Raw genomic sequence first — 22,672 nt, 5'->3', positions numbered from 1 at the left:
TCACACATTCAGTCTCTCTCTCTCTCACACCCTCCCTCATTTTCTCCCCACTGCAGCATCGTGTTACACGCGCCCCCAGGCCACATGAAAAATGAATCAGGCCCAGGTGATGCAGTGAGGGAGTGGGGAAGGAGAGAGAGACAGAGAGAGAAAGAGAGAGACCCCAAAAAGTAATGCTTTGACTTTCCTCAACAACTTCTAGGTCACTTTAATTTGGGAGATGATAACACTCGCTCAGACAGGCACACAAACACGTACAAGGATGCAAACACACACTTGGCCAGTGTAGTTCCAGAGTCCAGATTCTGTTGTTAGTGTTTATCGGTGCTATTGATTAGAGAGACTGTAAGGAGGATACAGTATAATTATATGCACACTGACAACTGATTCATTGCCTATTAAAAGTCTAGCATTGTAGTAAAATTGTCATTGTCAACATCGTTATGTTTAATATATCTTATTTGTATGTAATATGTATATACGTGTGTGTGTGTGTGTGTGTGTGTGTGTGTATATCAGCCTGATACAATATTTAGTACATTTTTTCAGACAAAATCAGTCATCTGTGCATCTAACACCAGACATGTAAATCATTTACATCTTTCTAGATTTAGAACAACTCTCTGTCAATTCTACATCAGATATCAGGGAGCTCAGCTGTGGAATAAGTGCAACTCAGTGTTTATCTCCAACATACTTTAAATTCAGGTTTAAAGCTCATTTCATGAACTACTTGAATTGTATATATTGTGACCTTCATTCTAATAGTAACTTTTTAGCAGCTTTATGCATTAATGTTGGCTCACGTTTATAAAATATGATTTTACAACTACTCTTTTTGTCTTTTTTTGTTTTTGTTCATGTTGCAAAATATACCCTTTTTCGTTCATTTAACAAAACTAGCCAAACATGTCAAATACGGTAGTGTTTAAAGGGATACTCAAGCAATTAAGTGTCACATTTCCATACAGTTGGGGGACTCACAAAAGACACATTTTAAGAAGAATGGGCAAAATCGATGCAGCAGAGGCCACGATATCCTGACTTAAAGTATGGGTCAGTCCTACATTTCCCACAATGCAACTTAATAGCATCTCTTAGGTAGACCCTCTCTGCTGAGTAAGCCCAATTTCAGATGACCCTGATGACATCACATTTTTGCTCACTGAGTAGTTCTCCCATGACTAGTAAACTGCCTGTTATGTGTGAAATATGAGCCATTAATGTTGTCTTAAAACAAGCAGCCAGACAAGATCGTAGTAAAATTAGCATAAAATTGGAAATACTGTATCTGTTTAAAGATGAAAAAGCACTCAATGCTAACTTGAGCTACTCATCATTTTTCAGTATGAGCACATTTCAGTCAGTAGTCAGAAAGTATTGAGGTTAGATCAGAATGAGGTCATAGGAACAGTATGGATAAGCCAGTGACCAGCCAGCTGACATCTGGGTGGTTTATTACACATAAACATCTTGGGAAAAGATTTCAATGAAGGGCATTATTAGTAACTGCTGATCCCTGAGCCTCTGTGCTGTTGTCCCTCACCAGGGGGAGGTGGTGGATGTCCAGTACGCCAGCGTGGATGACCTGAGGAGAGCCAAAGAAAGCTTGAACCTCACCAACCAGATTGCTCTGGTCAAGCTTGGCCAAGCGCCTTTGCTGTACAAGGTAAGATCAAATGAAAGCTCTGTAAAGTGCTACTGCTCTGCTCCACTGATAGGGGAATCACACGTGTGATTTAATGCTATTCTTGAGATCTACCTGATACTATAATCCCGCAGCAAGAAAAATATGCGCTTATACTGAGGACTGAAATCTTTTGATCTTTAAAAATAAGTGCAAGGGACTGACTCAGAAAATAATTTTCATATAATGAGCGGGTTTAAAAACTGAGCTTCCAAAATGATCTTGGGTATTTTAATATACTTGCATCCAGATATAGCTCAGTGCCCTTTGAAGAAACTAAAAACAGCATGCAGCACAGGGATTTTAATACTGAACCAGGCCTGCTGTATATGGCTAGTCATGCATCACTAATTCCTTGTATTATTTTTGCTCTAAATTTATCATAACTAACTCCTGCATCTGCACCTCTTCACTGCAAAGATGTCTGAATCCATTTGCCTTCATAAGAAATAACATGAGCAATGCATTGATTGATTAAGCCCATTTCTACTTGGATGTGTGCCACATTCAGCTCAAAGCAGTTTTCCTGTCAATTAGAATATGACGGGGGAAATATAAATTCCAATCCAGTTAATGAAAACATAAACATCCACTTACATGTTAATTACTAATACATTTATCTTCAGTTTCAATTCAATTAAAAATGATTTAATTACACACACCTGTATGCTCAGTGAGGACTTATGTAAAACTGAAAATAGCTTCTGACTTAATTGTATCCATGTGTGTTAGTGGAATAAAAGCATATGTACATACTGGAGTTAAATTAGGTGTGATATTATAATAAAATTTTATTTATCACCTGAAATTAACAGCAGTCTATAGGTATGAAATAAGAGGAAATTAGCTGAAGTTGACACTAAAAGTAAACTAAACTGGAGCAAGAGTAAATTGTGCAGTTGATAGAGGAGGTACACCAGAGAAAACATATAGTAAGGGGAATGACGAAGAAGATAATGAAGATGCATGGAAAGCGATTGCAAACCAAATCAATGCCAGCTTTATTCTTGTCATTTGAACCCCTGAGAAATTGAAAAAAGAGAGAACATTTGCAAATAGTGGGCTAAAATTACCCCATAATACATATGGCTTTACATAACATATCATTTATCACAAGCAGTGTGTTCACCTTTGTCTCTGTTCTGCAATCATCCAAGATCATGTAGACAGGTAGTGGAGGATTATAAGACACTGACATGTACCTGCTATGTCCCTAGTACAAGTGTACCCCAGAACCTTGTTGAATGCCATCACTCCCCTCCTCACTCTCCCTGTATTTTAGTCACCGCTCCACTTTCCACCATCAAATAAAGGCAAAAATGCCTGAAAAAATACTTAAAGAACGACCCCAACAGGCATGAGTTTTCACATGTGAATGTGTGTGTATGTGCATGTCAGTGTGTGCAGACCACATACTTGTCTGCAAAGAGTATATGTGTGTGTTGCACGTGCATGAAAATCTCTGCATCAGTGTGTTTTAGTGTAAGCAGGTGATTTCTTCTTTGTGTGTGTGTGTGTGTGTGTATGTGTGTGTGTAGCTGGTGTCCCTGTTTTCCAGTGAAGGACAGAGTTGTGATGAGAGGAGAATGACCGTGGCTGGTGTCACATATTCAATAAAATAGTCATCTACGCCCATAAAAAACAAGGACACTACATGGACAACAATGAAATACTGCTCAGCACTGTGGCAGCTGCAGCACACTTCCTCCCACCCAGCAACTACCCTCTGTTATTACTAGAGATGCCTAAATAAACAACAACACACTATCACCTTCCATTATCATGAGGAAAACAATCAACAACTTACATGAACAAAACTCTTTAAAAGAGTATTAATTAAGAAGTCTCCTCCTTTCTTCTCTGTCTGATTAATATCACACAATAAGGATTCAACATGTAAACCGTGACGGTGTAAAAATCTAAGCAAAACAACATCACAGTAATGGCTCACATTGTGTGACTGACAAGTGATCTCTGGGATGAAACAACACTGCTTTTACAATAATAGTCAGATGACACAAAGACACATGCAGGGCAGTAAAGTAGCACTACAGTTTTCTACCTGAAAATACTTGTAAACAAACATTAAAGTGTCTTGTGTACACCTGCTGCCTGCTCCACCCCACTGCTTCCACACACATAGTGCATAGTTTTAACTCTATTCCTCAAAGAATAACACATGTTGACTTTATTTGACAGTTTACACTGACATCCAGTGCAGAAATATGCATTAAAACAACATATATTATGATACTAGAAATATATACAGTACTAGTCAAAAGCTTGGACACACTCTCTCATTCAAATGAATGGGAAGGCGTGCCCAGACTTTTAACTGGCACTGTATTTGCTGCAAGCAGTTAATATGTCTGCCAGTGAAGTTGATGTCAGGTACCATCGCTCATGCTCAGTTAGTTTCTCTGAGATATATTGTGGAAGAAAATTTGATATGGCATACTTTTTATGCATTTAGTTTATTTTGCCTTGTCTTTTTTGTTATTCTTTATATGTCTCAACTATAGAGAGTGCAATTGATACCCAACCCTGTGTATACACAAATTTATTGTGACATATGTTTTGATGGATTATGTTTATTGGCAACATGGTTTCCACTTAGGAAGTGCCATGTTTTTGTATCACATGTAAGTCATACAGAGATTGTCAAGGTGCAAGTTGTGGGTACAAAGCTCAGGTTAAGATTAGGGAGAGATTGTGGTTTCAGTTCAATTTATATGGAAGGATAAACCCCTTGAGATGCATAATTTCATTTTCCCGCACAAACATGAATGATAATTAACAGACAATTCAACAGATAAATAACAATTATAATAATAATATAAAAAGAATTAAACAAACAACACAAAACAATCAATATAATAACATGAACAAAACACACAGTCGAACAAACAGTGTTCCCACAAAATCCCAAACCACTGCATTTCTGATACAAGCATCATCTGCACACGACTAACAAGAAATAAAACAGATTAAAATGTTAAAGAGCCCCTGCACACATGTTTTAACACATAAAAAGATTGCTTTGAATAATAATTGGTGTCATGTAGTGATCAAAAAAGTTCATACTTATAAACTTTAAAAATGACAAAGTACATCTCTGTAACTGACAAATCTAGAATCTATGAATATACAAAAATCTCAATTTAAATGCTGGACACAATATGACCCCTGCTTCACTGAAAAGTCCATTTATAGTGTATGTACACTGGAGTCTTCAAGTTTCCACATCACACTTGTCATGTAACTTGCATACTGGACAACAATTGGCTCCAAACTGGCTGTGATGTCACAAATCCTGCTGGTATGTACATGTCTTAATCTCAGATTTAAGATGAGCACAGAGAAACTTTCTACTTTCAGCAGATGAACGTGCTCAGAGATCCAACTGAACTAACAACAAGCAAAACATACTTTTGAGTGGAGGGAACTTTAGTAAACATGTCCTGTCTTGTGGTCCAAATCTCTGTAAAAAGTTTAACTATGTTACAAAGACCACAATCTTTATCCAACCTTAACCATATGTTGTGAGTGCCTGAACATTACCAGAAAAAAGTTTCACATGCTTGAGTTGCTACGACCAGATTTTGTATTTGCAAGAGCAGATACTGTTCTTTAAAAACATATTTGCTGTTGGACAGTTGTATATAAATGTGATTTCTAGTTGTTTCTACCGAGTGTCATTGCTCTCTAGTTGATATTGTATCCAGTTTCCACAATCTTAGAAACAACATTGGAGAGAGACAGACAAACAAAAATCACAAAAATCCATGCAGCTTTAATTAACTGTCAGCTGTGTGTGCATGTCTGGATGTCCTTCTGTGTGAATAAGAATGTTGTCCCCCTTATTGATTTGATTTTATTTTCAAGTGAAAATGTATTTGAGTCATGTTTGTGTAGGCGAGTAGTCTACTTTCTTGTCCACTTGAGCTTTTTATATTTGTACACATGTCCCAGTGTGTGACTATACCATCCCTTTTTCTTATTTATTGTACATTTGTATGTGTGTGTGTGTGTCTAGTTATCCCTACTATCTGAGCTGGGTTTTGGAGGTGTTCTGCTGTACATTGACCCCTGTGATGCCCCCCCTGGCCGCCACATATGGCATCAAGCCTTCAGAGTCACTCTCAACCCTGGAGGAAACCCTGCCACTGGTGAGTGCATGTGACTCACGGGCTGTAATGTGTTTTGATGTGTAAAATGTGTTCCCTTCCTATTCAAGTCAGCGCCTCAGATGGAAATGTCAGTTTAGACCACCACAGGTTAATAAGATCTACATTTTTATCTAGCAATAATCAAAAACACCAATCTATATATATATATATATATGTGACAAACTAAAAGGACAACATCATCTGCATATTGCAGAAAAGACACCCGAATGTCACCAAAAAGAGAATTTTCTTTCTCAGCTACTCATTGATACTACAGCGGGGACCAGAGACACTCTTGTTGATCTTCACCCAAGATAAAGAGGCATGACATAATACTAAAGATTTAAATACAGTACTGTGTAAAAGTTTTAGGCACTAAAAGTAAAGCTTTGCCTTTACAACAGCAGCAGTTCTTGGTACACCTGCACACAGTTTTTCAGGTACTTACTTAGGTGGGTTGTTCCTGCAGGAGTTGCCTCACTTCTTCTGTGGATTCAGGCATCTCAGCTGCTTTTGTCCCTTCATGTAATCCCAGACTGACTCCATGATGTTGAGATCAGGGCTCTGCTTTTCTTACTCACAGTAGACAAAAAAATTCAAATTAAAAAATGAAATTGTATTAAAGGTGTACAAGCTACATTTCTTCTTATGCAAGATTTAGACATTACCATAGAACTAGTCTGAACCATGTGCACAAAATATGCTGCTCTCAAAGCATTTTTTAAACCTGTAATAAAATGTAACTTTATTATTATGACTAATTTAAGCACAGCTCAGTTCAAGTTAATCTCTTTGGAATGCGGTCAGTGCTTGAAACTTACTCACATCTCTTACCTTGGCCTCAGGCAGAGGACGTCGTGTATCTCTCTGTATCTCTGTGACTCTATTCTACTGTATTTAAATCACTGTCCCAGGATGGATGGCCTCTCCGACCCTCAGTCTTGTCCCCACTTCCTGTTTTTGTGCCCGGTCTGGCCAATAGGGACGTGTCATTACCACTGAAGTATCTTTAGTCCTTGTAAGAGTCCCAGTACCACAGTGGCAAGACCCAGTAGATCCCTACCAGATGTCTGGACTGCTGTGTGAGCATGTCTAAGGGCGTGTGCGTGTGTGTGTGTGTGTGGAGGGGGGAGGGTGTTAAAGTGAAAGAGAGAGAGAGACAGATGCTGGATGTCTGGTCTCACACCAGCTGCAATGCTCTCAGGTCCCTTGTGCTAATACAGCTCAGAAGAACAGAAGATGTGAAAGGAGACCTCATTACTCATATCAACTATACTTTATTCAACTGACAGACACTGCCTAGGTTGCTGCTACTACAACTACGAATAATAAGAAGAGGAAAAAGAAATATCTTACCAGCACATTCTCCATTAAGCCTTTAAAATTGCATCAAGCATTCCATAAAGATTAGTTTTAAGTTTAGAGTGCATTAATAATGCCTCACAGTTTTTTCTACTGTAACATAAATATGAAGCTATTTTCAAATCAAAACTTCCATGATGAGATAAGATACTTAATTAATCCCCAGATTAATAAAAAAAAAGAGATTAAAAACAAACAAACAACACAGTTAGTATTGTAAGGTGTAGGTGGGTTGGATTACTGCTAAGACTTATGGCTATACACTAAATTCCTTGATTGACAGCAACTAGAAAAGGATGCAGGCCTTACCTGAACGCCGGCAAGCTTGGCCTGCTTCCTGGAGTCACTCTACTCTTCCTCCGCTTCCTCCACCCCCCTCCTCTCCTTGTGTCAACAACAGTTCACTGAGCTCAGTGTTGTTTTCAGTTAATTTAGACTGACAAACAGACGCAGACAGAAACTAAACCAAAATACTTGTGGATTATCATTCATTGTCCATCTGGTTTTCCTCTGCTCTGTCTCTTTCTGGTGTCTGCCATCAGACTGGCTCAGAATGACAACCAGTGACAGTGACAAAAATAAGAAAGAAACCAGAGAAAGGCATTTAAAAGCCATGACAATAACAATACCATAAACTTGATAAATTAATTGTGTAAATATTTGTGATAATAAATATGTGCAGAAATAATGAAATTATAGTATAACACCAAAACTGAAGTGTAGTGAGTTAATACTGCTGTACAAACACTCAGTCATGGTGTATTACTGTACATATTATATAGGTATGAAATGTGACGTGTGAATGTGTGTGAATAGAAATTGAATAGAAATACTGAATAGGAATACTGTGATTATATACTAATGGAATTTACATTCACAGAATATATTCACACTTTCATATTCACACTCTTACTCTGTAATTAATGTAGTCTTTACATACACATAAACAGGAACATGAAATTTGCTAACATTTTATGTCTTGAACATATAGTACAAGTCAGTGATTACAGCTGCTCCAGTCTGCAGCCTCAAGCTCTCAGATGCCAACGTGAGCGTCACAGATGGTAAACACTGTATATGCTGTCACTTGCTATCTTCCAATCTGTTCTGTCATTGCAAATTTTCCTGTCCAGCATCTCAAACATATGCTTTCATGCAGTATATAGCCAATATACTGTATAGCTACTGTCATTGCAGAGCTGGTGTCACTTTGATATGCTTCCTGTAACTTATTACCCACTTCCACTTAGTGATACACTGGTGTTTCCAGATTTCTAAAAAAGAAATGTTTTGTTCTAACTGAGCTTTCTAATGATATATGCATTTAAAGCTTCAGAAAGCCGCTGTAGAAAAAATACATCACATTCATCTCTGATCACTGCTTGGAACATCAACACTCTAAAATAAGTAGACAGTTAAATCCTGAAAATACCAATATGTATGTATTCATCTTTGGAAAAGGATCAGTATTAGATTTAATTCACATTTGTTTGTTTTTCATTGTATCTTCCAGCTAAATCACCATCCTTTCAGTGATTTCACAATTCCTTACTTTACATTTGTTTTTGTGCATATGTGTAATAGAAGCAGATGTGACAGTATGAAATTCACATAGGGAAAAGGGGCCACATCTGTCATCTGGCTCTATAGGAATACACATCAGTTGTTGTTGATGCCCTTTAAACCCTGAAAGCTCTCCATCATATACAGCATGTTATTAACATCGCCGTATCACTTTCACTAATTTCTGTTGTGTGATACTGTAGATGCTTTCACATTTGACATTACACATAACATTTTTACCCTTCACAAAATGTGCTTGGAACTGTATGTTTTCATATCTGAAATATTAGACCTCATATGTGAAATATTATATTTCATAGAGGTAAGAAACCATGTGTCTATCACAAATGAATTTTCATTACATTAAATAATTATAAACTACTCATGTGCAATTTACAACTTAACATTAACTGTTGAAACATTTCCTATGTAGAGTCCAAAAAACATTAATACCTTTATGTTAATATCAAAATGTAATGCTGCTTGACATACAGTATATATTGTTAGAATTTTTCTACTTACAAATATACATGCGATATTCATGCTTTGCATTTAAAATATTATATTTTATATGTGGAATGTCCAGAAACCACACATGCTAAAATATGAATTGTGAATGCAATCCACATCATCTTCACACACACTACAGAAATACAGTCTGATGGCTGCTGCTATAGTTCTGTGGTGACCTAACAACTGACATTAACTCCCTGAAGAGCTGATAAATGAATGAAAGCAATTAGGATGCATCTGGCAATTTATGCAGTTACTGTGAATGGAAACATTATGACAAAAATAAACCAGTCATGCAAGACTCAAATGTAGTTTGCATTCCACTAAATTTAACTACCTGTAACTTTTACCTTTTAGCAGTCACCTTCCTAACCCTAAGATATAGAATAACAACCACAAACAGTAATAACAGAAAAAATGGAATCTCCACCAAAATCTTTCAACATAGTATCCAATACAAAAGCCAATGTTAGAAGTTACATTACCGGTCAAGGACAGCAGATCTTCAAGTCTGTCCAGAAGACAGCCGTTGCTTCACTTACTTCTGTCAGATTATTGTTGGACTGTTAAAGGTTATTCTTATCTGACTCTGCCGTTTGTCACTTTTTTTTTTTTTTTTTGGTTTCTGTTGTATTTCCTGTTCCTTTCCTTGCTTAGAGATCTAACTTCTGTTTTTTATGAGAAATAATGTACTCATTGTACAGATATGCTGGACTGTATGTGAAGGGTACATCATTGCGTCTCCTGGTGTTATGATAGAGAACACAAAGTGACTTCAACACACTGAGACTTTCAGTCATTTCAAGGGGGGCTTGTGCTCCACACACACACACACACACACACACTGCGGTACAAAACAATCCCTAGCAATTTACTGAAATATAGGCCATTTTGCCACACTTCATGTGCACTTATGTTGTGAGAACTGAGGCATTTCCTGCTGTTCTACGTGACTGTTGAGAAGCTGTTACGTTGCACCTGTTCAGCTTAGGTTGAAACGCTTTTACCTTTCACGTTCAGCTCTCAGTGGTGTCAACAGAACCTCCCTTTTCAAATGGAGAAATAAGACACGAGAAGCTGTCAGAAGTGCATCCCAATGGAAATGCTGCCAGTGGAAGTGCTGTTAGAGTAAATGTAATTCCACTGTTTGCCAGGGTTCTGTGCAATGTTCCCCAAACTTTCCCCACCTCTCAGTTTATTGTTTGGACTTTGTTGTCTTCCTGTCTCCACCCTCTTCTCCTCCTTCCTCAGCTTGTTAATGTGACTGTTCCTTGTAGCGTTGTATCACTGCTGTATTGTCATACACTGCCTGCTGAGACAGCCACAGAAAATCAAAGCCGCTGTCATCTCATACATACATCTTTCCCAGTTCTGTTATGTAGTATGTTATGTATATATATGTGTGCATGTCAGTGTGAAGCTGTGTGGGTTGTCTGTGTGTGAAGGCGTTTGAGAAGAGTCGACTGTTTTTGCATGCATAAAAAACTAAGATGAAAGAAGTGTGTGTGTATGTTTGCAAGACTGCTGGTTTTTCTTGGATGGGTATGTGTATATTCATGTATGTGTTGTGCCTGTGAATGTCACGTGCAGTGCTGCATGAATGAAAAGAGAAACAAATCTAGTCAGCTGCAGATTCCTGCAGAGCCCGCAGTGTTTGCTTAGATATCATCGGCAGGTGTTCGCTGTCAGGTTTACTCCACGTTGCTCCAGCATTCATCTAATCTGATATGCACCATGCTGCTGTAGCATTCATTTATTCTTGGAAGAGATGCCACAGCTTGGATACCCTTGCTTGCCCTATAACTGTCTTGACACTTGGTATGAAGCTTAACCATTAAATCTCATGTCTGACTTAGAAAACATTAACTGTTTTGCTTGGTTTCATGTTAAAACGCTTGGAGCACAGATGGGTATGACTTGGGGAACACCCACTTGATGAACAATTTCATTTTGAGGTACACACACTTGTCAAAGGATATGAGTTTATTTTGACCCCCTTGTGACAGGCAGTGTAATTTTGGGAGCGTTTGGAAAGCACATAGATTTAATCAGCACTTTGAATTGCCTAAACATAACTGTTAAAATGTTCATCATGCTTTCATTGCCGTAAGTGGATATTGTTAGGAAAACAAAGGAAATGTATTGAAAGTAAACGTTTCACAGACAAGGTCAGTATGAGCATTTTGAGACTCATACATTTATTAACAAGATAAGAGTCTACAGCCATGCTAGCAGCTCTGTGAGATTGTCCTTTGCCACTGTGGTGCATCGGGCTAAATGCTGACATCAGCAGTGTTAATATGTTAAACCAATGTATAGCTCAGGCTGATGAGGATGTCAAATATCAGAAGAAGACACATTTTGGCCAGCTGATAGTGCAAGATGGAAAGTCAAGGGATAACCACAATTCTTAGAATTCTTCCCCTGGGCACCATGTACAGTATATCTACACCAAATTTAGCAGTCCATTGAATAGTTGTTGAGACAATTTGCTATTATAGATGTCAACCTCAAGATAACTCTAAAGGAAATGTCTGTGAATTACAAAAGTCAGTAGGATTCATTCTCTGGGCACCATGTACCAATATAGTTGTTGAGCTACTTCAGTCTGACCCAAAGTGGTGGACAAGACTGACTCATTCTCATTATATCCGTAGAAAATGTGTATTTGCTGTTGCACACAGGCATTCTCTCGTTTCGGCTCTCCTGTAAACCAACAACTCTTCCCTTAAATAGGCCCTCCAGTATGTTAAGGCAGAACCATATTTCTCACAGGGCTGTTCCTTCCCTTATACCAACAACTGGTATATGACAATGCCCCTTGTATCAGTTAAAATTGTTTACGCGGTTTATCGACACAATACTCCTCACCATAAGCAAAAAGAAAGTGAGTCAAATCACAAATACTATACCAAACATTTCACTAAATACAATAAATCCCCACCATACTTGGTCTACCCTTGACATCACTGGTGATGTCAGTGAGAACTTAAAAACAGGAATTGGTTGGGTGACTTCAACCTTTATCTCCTGGGAAACATGGTGCATATGGTAAGTAACAAAGCAAGCTAATATATAACTGGAGAAACTCCAGACTAAAAATTTGTAAATAATTGAACTTAATCAATACTTGTCTGTCTTGATTAAACCATAAATGCAGATGTAAATATAACAAAACAAAGATAAACACAAACCATGATAGTATGTGAGAACAATGCTACGAATAACAACATTATAATGGTTAAACAAACAAATGACTAGCATGGTAAGAAATACAGCAAAGTGTAACAGGGACAAATGGTGTCTCATCCACTTTCTTTGTCACAAACTGATTCTGCATTTTGGACGCCTCACAAGGCCCTGACGGAAACACTAGAAACACAAACCTTCTGTTGCTTAGATGCTGACATTCCTCATCTATGAAATATGTCTCTGGCCACTTTTGCCCAATAGTCAAAGACCTCAAGCTATAAATGTACAAGTTTCACAGTCAACTTATCTGAAAAAGTGGCCATCTCAAAATACATAATGTCTCTTGCAGCAGTTAACTGGTTACTGATTTTAGGGAACACTCAGAAGAGTCTAACAACATGCAACCTCAACAAAGTCATAAAAGTAATCTTCTCAGATCTTCTTTGCTATTGTCTGTTTCCATTCAGATTTCATTGCATTCCTAGCTCAGTCTCTCGGCACCTAAAAAAGAAAAAAAAAAAAAAAAAGGGAGAGAAACCAAACAATGGAGCTGTTTTGTTGTGAGCTTGTTTGTACAGGTACTGGTGAGAAAATGAAAAATGATCCAGGAAGTCATTTTGAGTAATACACCCACAAGTTTGAAGACACTGGCCGGCAGTTTTTCCTTCCATGACCCTTCTGTGCCAACACAGGGCTCTCATTCAAATGAATGTTGCAGTGCTAATTTCAGTCTGAACGCAGCCTCATTCAAATTTGTTGGGATTAACGGTGATCATGTTGACTGATGAATAGTAATATATCACTGTCTTATGTATTGAATTGCTTCTATTCAGATGTACTGAGAGGGTGAGGGAGGTCCTTTGTGTGGAGCATCATTAGAGGTACAGATGCTGGTTTTGGACCATGTTTCTGTCCATTCTAACAATAGGGCAGTCTGCCTGACAGACATGCCATGTTTGAGACACAAGAGAGCAGAACACAAGAGGGAAATAGACACCGTGTTCTCCTTTTTTGAATAAAAGCAAAAAATAATTGTTTCTGGCACCTTCTTCTTATCACAAGCCTCGTGTCTTTTGCCAAGTTGTTGCCCCTCGTAGTGAGGTAATTTCCTCTGTCCTTTGAATGTAGCTGCCATGTGTGTGGTTTGTCTTTCACTGATTTCTTTCTGTATCCCCTTGCTGTGTTTAATAAATGAGAACTGCTGGTCATTAGCTTGTGATTGCTCTCCATATGTGGTCTTTTTGATATTATACGCCACTGGTTGTGTGTATGGCTGCAACTGCATAATTGTGTTAACCTTTAACATGCAACACCTCCTTCTCACCACTCCTCTGATGTAGCCGGAGTGCCAAACAGGGGATGTTCAAACCATTTCCTTGTGTTCATTTTTGAACTGGTTGACAGGTGGGTCTTTTCACTGGGTCTCTTGGGTTATTTAGAAACCTCTGCTGGATTGAAATGAACCCAATGAATGGAAAATGCAGTCATTAGCATATTGATTTAAATACAAGGTTGCTATGAGACATCTATTTTTCCCCTTTCAATGGACAATCATAACAATGATAATGTGAATAGAGGAAAGGAGCAATAGTTGGTCCTCTGTAGAATGTCAGAATGTATGTTCAGAGTGCCTCTGCAGTGATTTCCTCTGGTGAAGGAGGAACACAATAGATCACTGTAGTCAAACCCCCAGTGAAAAGGACACCACTCAAAATATATTTGGTTGTCTTGAAGATGATTAGTCTGAAATAGTGTTTAGGAGTTAATTGATCAGATCATTTAGAAATACATGATATAGCCTACAGCTGGGCGATATGACCAAGTTCAGTCAATATCATTATACTGTATATCCCAATAAAATCAGTAAAGATTTCTGTTTAGCTTTAAGATTTGCTTCAGCTTAAATCTCCCTAGTGTTACTATCAGGACTGTGCTGTGGCGCTCTCCATGGTGCTGATATGCAGCTAGGGTGCTATCCAGTTGCTCTCTTTCTGTGTGTGAAATGTTTACAGCCAGAAAGCTTGCACCTTGAGTCAGTTACATTCATCAGCCAAAATTCTAAATTTTCAGCCATATCTTACATGTGTGATGTGTCTATCAATGCTGCAAAAAGCAGATAGTAATGTTACATTTGGTTGAAGGGTTTTTCTCTGAGTGCCTCACTACATGTTCCAGGCGGTGAGTCTAATTACTGATGTTAGAGACTACGAGTGCTGACAGTCTATGTTTGAGTAGTGATACTTCAGGTCACTTTTTTGTGGTATTTCTGCAAAAAGCAAATTTGGTCTTTATTGGCACAGGTTTTCATCAGTGTTAACAATATACTGGACATCACCAATGTGCTTCATTTTTTTTAACTTGATTTGGGACTGACTCACTACAGATGTCTTATTATATCTGCTTATTATATAAGCAATCCAAGTTTGTATTTTTCTTTTTGAGGATCTGATGCAATCAGTGTTTTTGCCATTTATATCCCTAATATAACCATAAATAATACAGTCATTTTTAAAGGAATCTTAAGGACACTTAACATTTAATTAACTTGAAGTTCAAACCATGATTTAAAATTATCACTAAGTTTGCACATATCATCTATATTCAGAGGGCTTTAGAAAAATACATTCCTTAAAAGGCCATTTCTTCCTAGTCTGAGTTATGATCATAGAATGTTGCATAGGGAGTGGAAACTTTGGTTTGCATCATCTACAGGGGGAACGTTTGATTGCAGGCAGCTCAAGCATTGCTAGTAAAATAACACACTCATTTTTATCATTCCTGCTGTCCTCTTTTATCTTTGTAATCCCATGCAGTAACAATCTCAAAGTGACACTGACAGCAGTAAGAATCACATCGAGTCAAACCTTTCAACAAATTGTTTCAATTTGAAAACAATTTAACCAGAATCACAAGTGAAGTTGGTCCACACAGTTCTCAGCCTGCTCAAAGTAAGGGTATTCAGTATTAAATGAAATTATCATACAACGCCTGACCTCCTATTGTGTTTCAAGGTGAAAGCAAACTTCTATTGAGTTTTCATCAGGAATGAGCTCACACAGTTTTCAGAGGAAAATACTTTCTCTGTTCATTCTACTGAGAGTTGGACTTTTGCTGGATTCATTACAGTTAATTGGCTGTTTAGTTGGACACTACTGAACAGTTGAGTGTGGGAGCTGCAGCTGTAGCATTAGCATCAGCGTGGGCTGAATTATGCATGGAGGTTAAAGCTTCTGAAAGCTTCTCCTTATGATTTATTAATGTCTGCTTGCCGATAGGAGTGGATTAGGTCTGCGTCAGGGATACCAAACGATGACACATTCACAATGGTCACGGTGGAGTTATGTTACAAAACCGGATGGAAATCAAAGCCAAAATGATGATATTATTCCATCGACACCAACATTTGTGAAACAGTGGGTGCTCGCGGAATTTAAAGTTTCATACATTGTGTATGAGACAGATTTAAAAACTGTGGGAAGACAAATGCCTCACCATGAGCAGCTCTGTTGAGCCCGGCTGAGGCTGGCTTCTTTATGATACAGCATGGCCTGATCTGTCTCTATTGTTTGGCCTGCTTGCTAAAGAGCAGTATGTTTTGAAACAAGACATGCACATCATACAGGGCAAACCAACATATTGTTTTGATGCTAGAAACATAATGTAGCTTTTCTTTTGTGAACCTAAGGTAATGACGTATGTAGAGTCCTTTTTATCAAGCTTGTGGTTAATTCAGCCTAAGTTTTAAACAATGGTGTCTATGGTTATAGGCCAGGCTCACGATGTCATGACCAGAAACTCACTAGTGCAAACAAGGAAAAATAATGATTGGTTTGTCTGTTTTGATGATAATGTTAACTGGACCTAAATAATCCGGATGTATACTCTGGTTATTAGAAAACAATTCCTGGTGGCATTTAATGTGGTCAAAGCCCCTGTGTGAGAGTCTTAATGTGATTATAACATTCTTTTTTTTCTGATTGCAGAATTTTTTCTTTGTATTAAATTAGAAAATCTGGTGTCTTTCTTTTTCTGTTAGACCACTAGCAGTTACCAAAGTTGGACACTTGTACGGAGGTTCCACGCAATGATTTAAGGACTACTGTCATTTTTTTTTTGTTTTTATCCCTGCACAGACAGCAGTATAATTTAGATACAGCAAGAGCAATGTTGCAGCTTCTGGTTCATTATTTGACTGTATAACCAGCTTGTCGTCACAAGAAAAAACGACAAAATAGGTCTAAAATTCAGGCTGGCAAAAACAACCTGTAATTACATTTATGCCATCTAGCGGTCGTAGTCATTATGACCTTGTGAAGTGACGCAGTTCAGATGACATCAGTATAAGATGACTTGATAAGACAATTTTGCCTTGTTAGGAGGAGGCAGGTTTGGTGGATGGTTAGATAGATAGTGGACTTTGCTGCAGGAGACCGCTCTTTGCTTCCTGTTCCCAACCGCAAGTCAGGACATTTTTTTAAAAATCATAATGTCGTGGTGTTTTTTGCTGCCATGATGATGAAGGTGGTGTAACTTTACTTTTGTAATATCTGTGATGCTCCCTTTCATTCCCATTTTACATGTTGTTCACACTAAACAAATTCACCTATGAGCTTTTAGTCACACATTTGTCAAAACATGGCAGTTGGTGATTAGACAGGCAAATTAAAAGTTTTCCACAAAGTTCATGGACTCTACTTGTCAAAACTGTGTGAATATAACAACCTGCGGGGTATGAAAGTTTTTTGTTTCTGTTTTTTTTTTTTTTTTTTTTTTTAGCAGCATATCCTCTGTAGCTCAAAAGGAATAGAGGTGCTAATACTGAGGCACCTGAGTTATAAATATACACTATAATCTGTGTTTTTAATCATGCTACAAGTACACATTGTGTACAACCCTCAGCTCCCTGAGCCACCAGGATCCCCCTCACATTCTTAGACTCTGTGGTGTAATCCTCTCGCACTGTCACAACAGCTAAATCTGCCACCTGTGTCATACACGATCCTATTATCTTCCCTTTACAATCTAAACACCACTGGAGCTGCCAGACATCATGTTGGAAAGAAAGACAGGTACATCCTGTTTGAAATTCCTGTCACACTGGCTTTGCTGAACTTTGCCTTCCAGCCTATTTCACGGCTGATCCATCATGCATGTCAAGTGTGTGTGTTTAACCCACTAAAGGACACAGTTGGCCTTCATTTCACTACTTCCTGTCTCCCAAAATGCTTTGCTCTCCAGTTTATGCCGTGATTCTTATGTGGCAGGGGTTGTGCGTGGGCTTGGGTGTTGGCTGTGCAACAGAGCTTCAAATTGGCTCTCCTTGCCTCATGTCAAGAGCCACAGTTTTCTGAGGTAATAGACATGCAAATAACACAGGGTGTGTGCGTATATTTCCAGGCAGCGTTGCATCTCGACACTTGGTCAATAACATTATGGAAATGTGCCGGGGATTCTTTGGGTCTCAGTGTTTGAGTTGGATAACAAGGCAGTCCAATGAGCCTGTTAGCACAGTGACAGTGACAGAATGAGGTGTTTGTATTGTCACATACTGTATCACAGCGTACAGCAGGAGGGAGAGGCGGAGAGAGAATAGTGTACTGTAGACATATAAAGAAAGGGAGGGAGAGAGGCAGAAAGCACAAGTGATCAAAGTTCTACACTCCTTTTCCCTGTTTACTCGATTTACCAAAGGAAACCTATGCAAACACATTTCCCTCTCATTTTCTGTTATAGCTTTTTTTTTTTTTTTTTTTTTTACTGTCAAAGTTTGTCGAGTTTAATTGCTTATCTAAACCAACTTCGTACTGCTGTGTGAATCCATTGCATGCTTGCATGATTGAGTTCTCTACACTTCAGTTATTTCTTGTTCAAGCAAGCGTGCACTTCAACGCAGTGTTTCAGGTTCAGCTGAAGGGAAGGTGTAAAGGGCGTTTACAGACCCCGGCCTCGGTCCTGTTGGTTTTCAGATTTAACAGGGTGATAAATTGAGATGTGGCTTATTCAAGGCGTGTTTGCTTAATGGCATTGGCATAATTATTACCATTCTCAAGATAATATCCGCCCCAAGAAGGTTTTTGTGTGCCATTTCAATGTGCATGTGTATAAGAATAGAGTCCAGTGGGAAAGTTGAACATCTGCGTCTCACTGCCTCACTATGCCCAGGAGAGAGCTGGAAATAGATGGTTTGCCTATAAGGAATCTGCTTCAGCAGGTAGAATATCAAAAGAAAAAATAAATATACAACATATGGTTAACCTGGCAATTACTTATACTTTTGTATCCTTGCAGCTTGCAGTCATTACATTTAAATAAAATTGCTTTCCATGATCATGAGGTCTGTCATGAGTGAATGAATTATGGGGGAAAAAAAACAAAACAGAAAAGATTCCCTTTAGGTTACCATCAGCTGCGCTCAGCCCCAGCCAGTCTCAGTTTATCAAGATTATTTCTGAGATTATTTTCTCCTGAGAATACACAAGGCCTGAGTGAGAACTTGATAAAGACCATTGCTGAAAATGTGTTTTCTTTAAAACCTGACATGTTATGAAATATGAAAACAAAAACTATTTTGATGACTTTGAAGACAGATTTAAGGTCTTCTGAGATTGCGAACCCTCTGTGACAATTTAAGAAAAGACATCAAAACACCCCAAATTGGGTTTGCTAAATCATTCATGTTATCAACAAAAGAACAAAAAAAACTGCTTCACATAGCAAAGGCTATTACAAGCATGTATATAAATTCAAATCTACATGCTTGATCACCTATGTTATGTGCATGTAATAATATATTTATTTGTTAAACTTTTTCTTTAATGTGTGTTAAGTGCTGTGAGGTCATAGAAAGTACTCAGAAAAATGTTTATAGAAACAATAATAGTGTTTCACCTAGGTTGACTGCTTTGGGGTGGTGGGGGTGGAGGGGGAGGTGGGGGTGCTGGCGCTGGCCAAAACTCAGGAAAGACCCAGCAGCTAGACAATTCTCTGTTTAGAAGCAGCAAGGATTGAAACTAAAATGAAAATAGCTGGTCTGTCTTGAAGGTCAGTCCACTTAAAGTGAGCCTGGTCAGGTTAGGCTAACCATTGTTGCTAACTTCAGGGCTAACCCCCTTCACTTTTCCAGCAGTTGAGGAAACAACAGAGACTTTTCTTCCTGAGAAGCTGCAGCATCGATTAACTGACACACTGTAGTCTGTACTGTACATTTACTGCCAGATTGACAACTTACTGCTAACCTTTTCATCTGCTCTGCTCGCATTCACCGTCACTTTTCTGCGGCTTGCTCTCTCCACTCGCTCAACCACACACTCGCTACACACACACACACATTATGCACTGTCCTGTTCCATAAAGAAGCTACCCGAGTACCTTTCATGTAGACGTCCTTTGAAGAATGAGAAGAGGGAGCATTCTGGGATTTGATGCACTAGTTGATGACTCAAAACAATTCCACGATAATGTAGGATGTTACTGTGCTCGCACAGTGTGCGAGTGAAAATCATTAGTAGCCCACTGATATTAATGATTGTGTGAAATTTTAGCAGCAGTGCTCATAATTGCAGTGCACCATTGCAGAATGAATATAGAGGAAACACTGAATAATACATAGATGGGGTAAGTGCGAAAGTCAAAAAAACTAATTTGGCAGACCTTGATAGTCCCAAGACACATTTATATCACAGCATACAGTGTCTGTAAGACCAAGACTTGAGTAATTATGGCTTTGGAAGTTAATACTTATAATCACCTTCAAATGGACTCCAACAACACTTCAAGCATTTCTCAGGAACACGATATATTCATGACTAAATAAGTAACAATCAACATTAATGTAAAATAAGTTATTATTTGTTAAGAGTTTAATACTCCAAACTCTTCTAATTTGCTTAATTAACTTCATCATGACTGTGTGGGTGTACTTTGGTCATGTTTGATTTGCAGGCAATGTAAGAACTGCCATCATATTATAATTCAAATATTGTTAAACTGATCAGTGCACAGAAATATAGAGCACAAACAAAAACATACATATAGAAATATATTGTGTTTTCCAACCTTAGTGGAAATAGTATGTTCTTGTTTAACCCGTCATGCTGGTTGAGTGCCTTTAATAATTATCAGATCTATTGCTTCCATATTAGACAACAGCTCATAACAAAATACTTAAATGGCAAACAAATCTATGATAATGGTTCAAAACATAAATGTGTTAAACAGTTGAATGTGCGCAAATTAAAACTAAATTAAACTACGAAATACTGTAAGTTGTCTGTCAGTCAACTTCTCAACATTAAAAAAGGATTTCTATCATAGTCAAAAGAAAAGATTAACTGTCGGTAGGAAATTGGAAACAAACAGCAGTCTTCATTATCAAAGTCATACACTTACATACACCCACCCATCACCCCCAACCTCTTGCCTAAGAGGTTTTGCAGTGTTAAAACAATGTCTGTGGCTATGTCCTCCTTTGCTCCTGTCATAACTCAAACCCAAAGATTATTATGTTGTCAGGTAAACATATCACATGTGAATATAGAGGTTTTTCACTCTTCACTGCTGCTCAAATTAGGGTATCATAGTGGTGTCCATTTTTTGACATTTTAACTTTCGTGATTCTGCACTTCTGAGTCCTTTTTATTTTCAGAATTATTGAGACTTGAGTTTGTATTGTTAAAAACTGTTGAGCAAAGCTTTATATTTTGTGGCATAGATACAATGTCACAGGAGAGATGGAGTCATAAAGTACATATGACAGGCCAGGTCCACAGTGATCAATCTCAACCACATTCCAGGTTTTTGATCCCAGTAATGAATATAGAAGAGCAATGGGACAGGATGAAGCATGAATGGGATTTTGTACTTGATATTCTCTGAATTTCTATTGAGTCTGTTTTTCCTCCATGGGGTTTAGTCTTCTCTCTCCATAAAGTAAGCTAGATTGAAGCATTGAGGCAGAATTAGTAACCAAACCATCTATCTCTGCTGCCGCTGCCTCTTTTGGCCAATTAAGCTGTATCCCATTCCTGCTTCTCTCTCTCTGCTTCGATCCTTTCTGGCCCTTGCTCCCTGCAGCTCATTTGGGATGAGACCGACACTTAAGTCTGGCCATGCAAAAGTGTTTTACCCAACAAGGATTTGTTGCAACCACGACCGTGCAGCCTCCCTCCCCCTGCCCTCGGATTGGTTCCTTTTAGAATGTGCAATAGGGAAGGAGAGGATTACTGACAGGGGTGACAGCTGTCAAAGACATTTTCCTCTCCTTTTCTCTACTTCTCTCCTCTCCTCTCCTCTCCTCTCCTCTCTGCTGATCATTCTCCAGCCTGATCTTTAGGATTCTTGGCTTTGATTCAAGTGGCCCACATTTGACTCTCCCAAACAAAAAAACTTTGGAAACTTGCAACATCCTTGAACTAAATAATTTTATACCACACAAGAGAAAGTTGGTAAAATTTTCTGTTCAGCTTTTAACAGTGAATATTTTAAAGACAAATTAAGTGAAACATCACTAATGGTGCTTCTTTGACAACGACAAAAGTTCTTCACACAGCAGATTGTAAACATGACACTCTATTCACTCTTCATACTCATGCATGGTGGCTGAATGATTACTTCAGGATCTGGGTTTGAGTGCTACTTTGTATGTTCTTACGTGCAAAGTCCAGAAATTGTCCAAGGCAAAGCAATTTTATTTATCATTTCAAGTAAACTAAACAGGCTTTACATAAAAACACATACAGCAACAAATACATTTTGGAGGAAATGGAATTGCTTCCTGCATGGTCTATGTTCACTGGCATCTTTTTTCCGTGTGTTAGGTTAGGTTGAGGTTACTAAAACTGTTTGTTACGGTTAAGATTGTGGTTTGTGTGTCATGCTTCAAGTCAGTGATTTTGTTTATAACATTTTTTAGCCACAACCCTGATCTTTCCCTAACCTTGTCCAAGTGCTTTGAGTTGCATAAACATAACCATAAGAACATAAGCTATGCAAGCAGATGCTGTAGGGTGGAAGTTAAATGAGATTTATGACTTACCAGATATGTTCATTTAAAAATGTGTCCTCATTATATTTATAAAAGCTGCAACGAGGCAGCATTATCTTATTAATTATCTGATAATTTAATAGATTATCTAATATAATATAATATTCTAATAATAATATAATTATCTAATACTCTATTAATTAT

At 38.1% G+C, this 22,672-nt stretch overlaps 1 protein-coding gene across 4 annotated transcripts in view; it reads left to right on the top strand.

Annotated features, from left to right (window-relative positions):
• Nucleotides 1-22,672, top strand: part of LOC137188328 (inactive N-acetylated-alpha-linked acidic dipeptidase-like protein 2) — a 581,495-nt gene that overhangs the window by 306,763 nt on the left and 252,060 nt on the right. For all 4 annotated transcript variants that reach the window (XM_067597950.1, XM_067597951.1, XM_067597952.1 and 1 more), the window contains 2 exons: nt 1,550-1,669; nt 5,724-5,856. In XM_067597950.1, coding sequence (XP_067454051.1) covers nt 1,550-1,669; nt 5,724-5,856 — 253 coding nt within the window. The remainder of the gene's footprint in view (nt 1-1,549; nt 1,670-5,723; nt 5,857-22,672) is intronic.

The sequence above is a fragment of the Thunnus thynnus genome, chromosome 8 (assembly GCF_963924715.1).
Source record: "Thunnus thynnus chromosome 8, fThuThy2.1, whole genome shotgun sequence".
NCBI lineage: Eukaryota > Metazoa > Chordata > Actinopteri > Scombriformes > Scombridae > Thunnus > Thunnus thynnus.
This window is presented reverse-complemented; position numbering and strand designations above follow the sequence as displayed.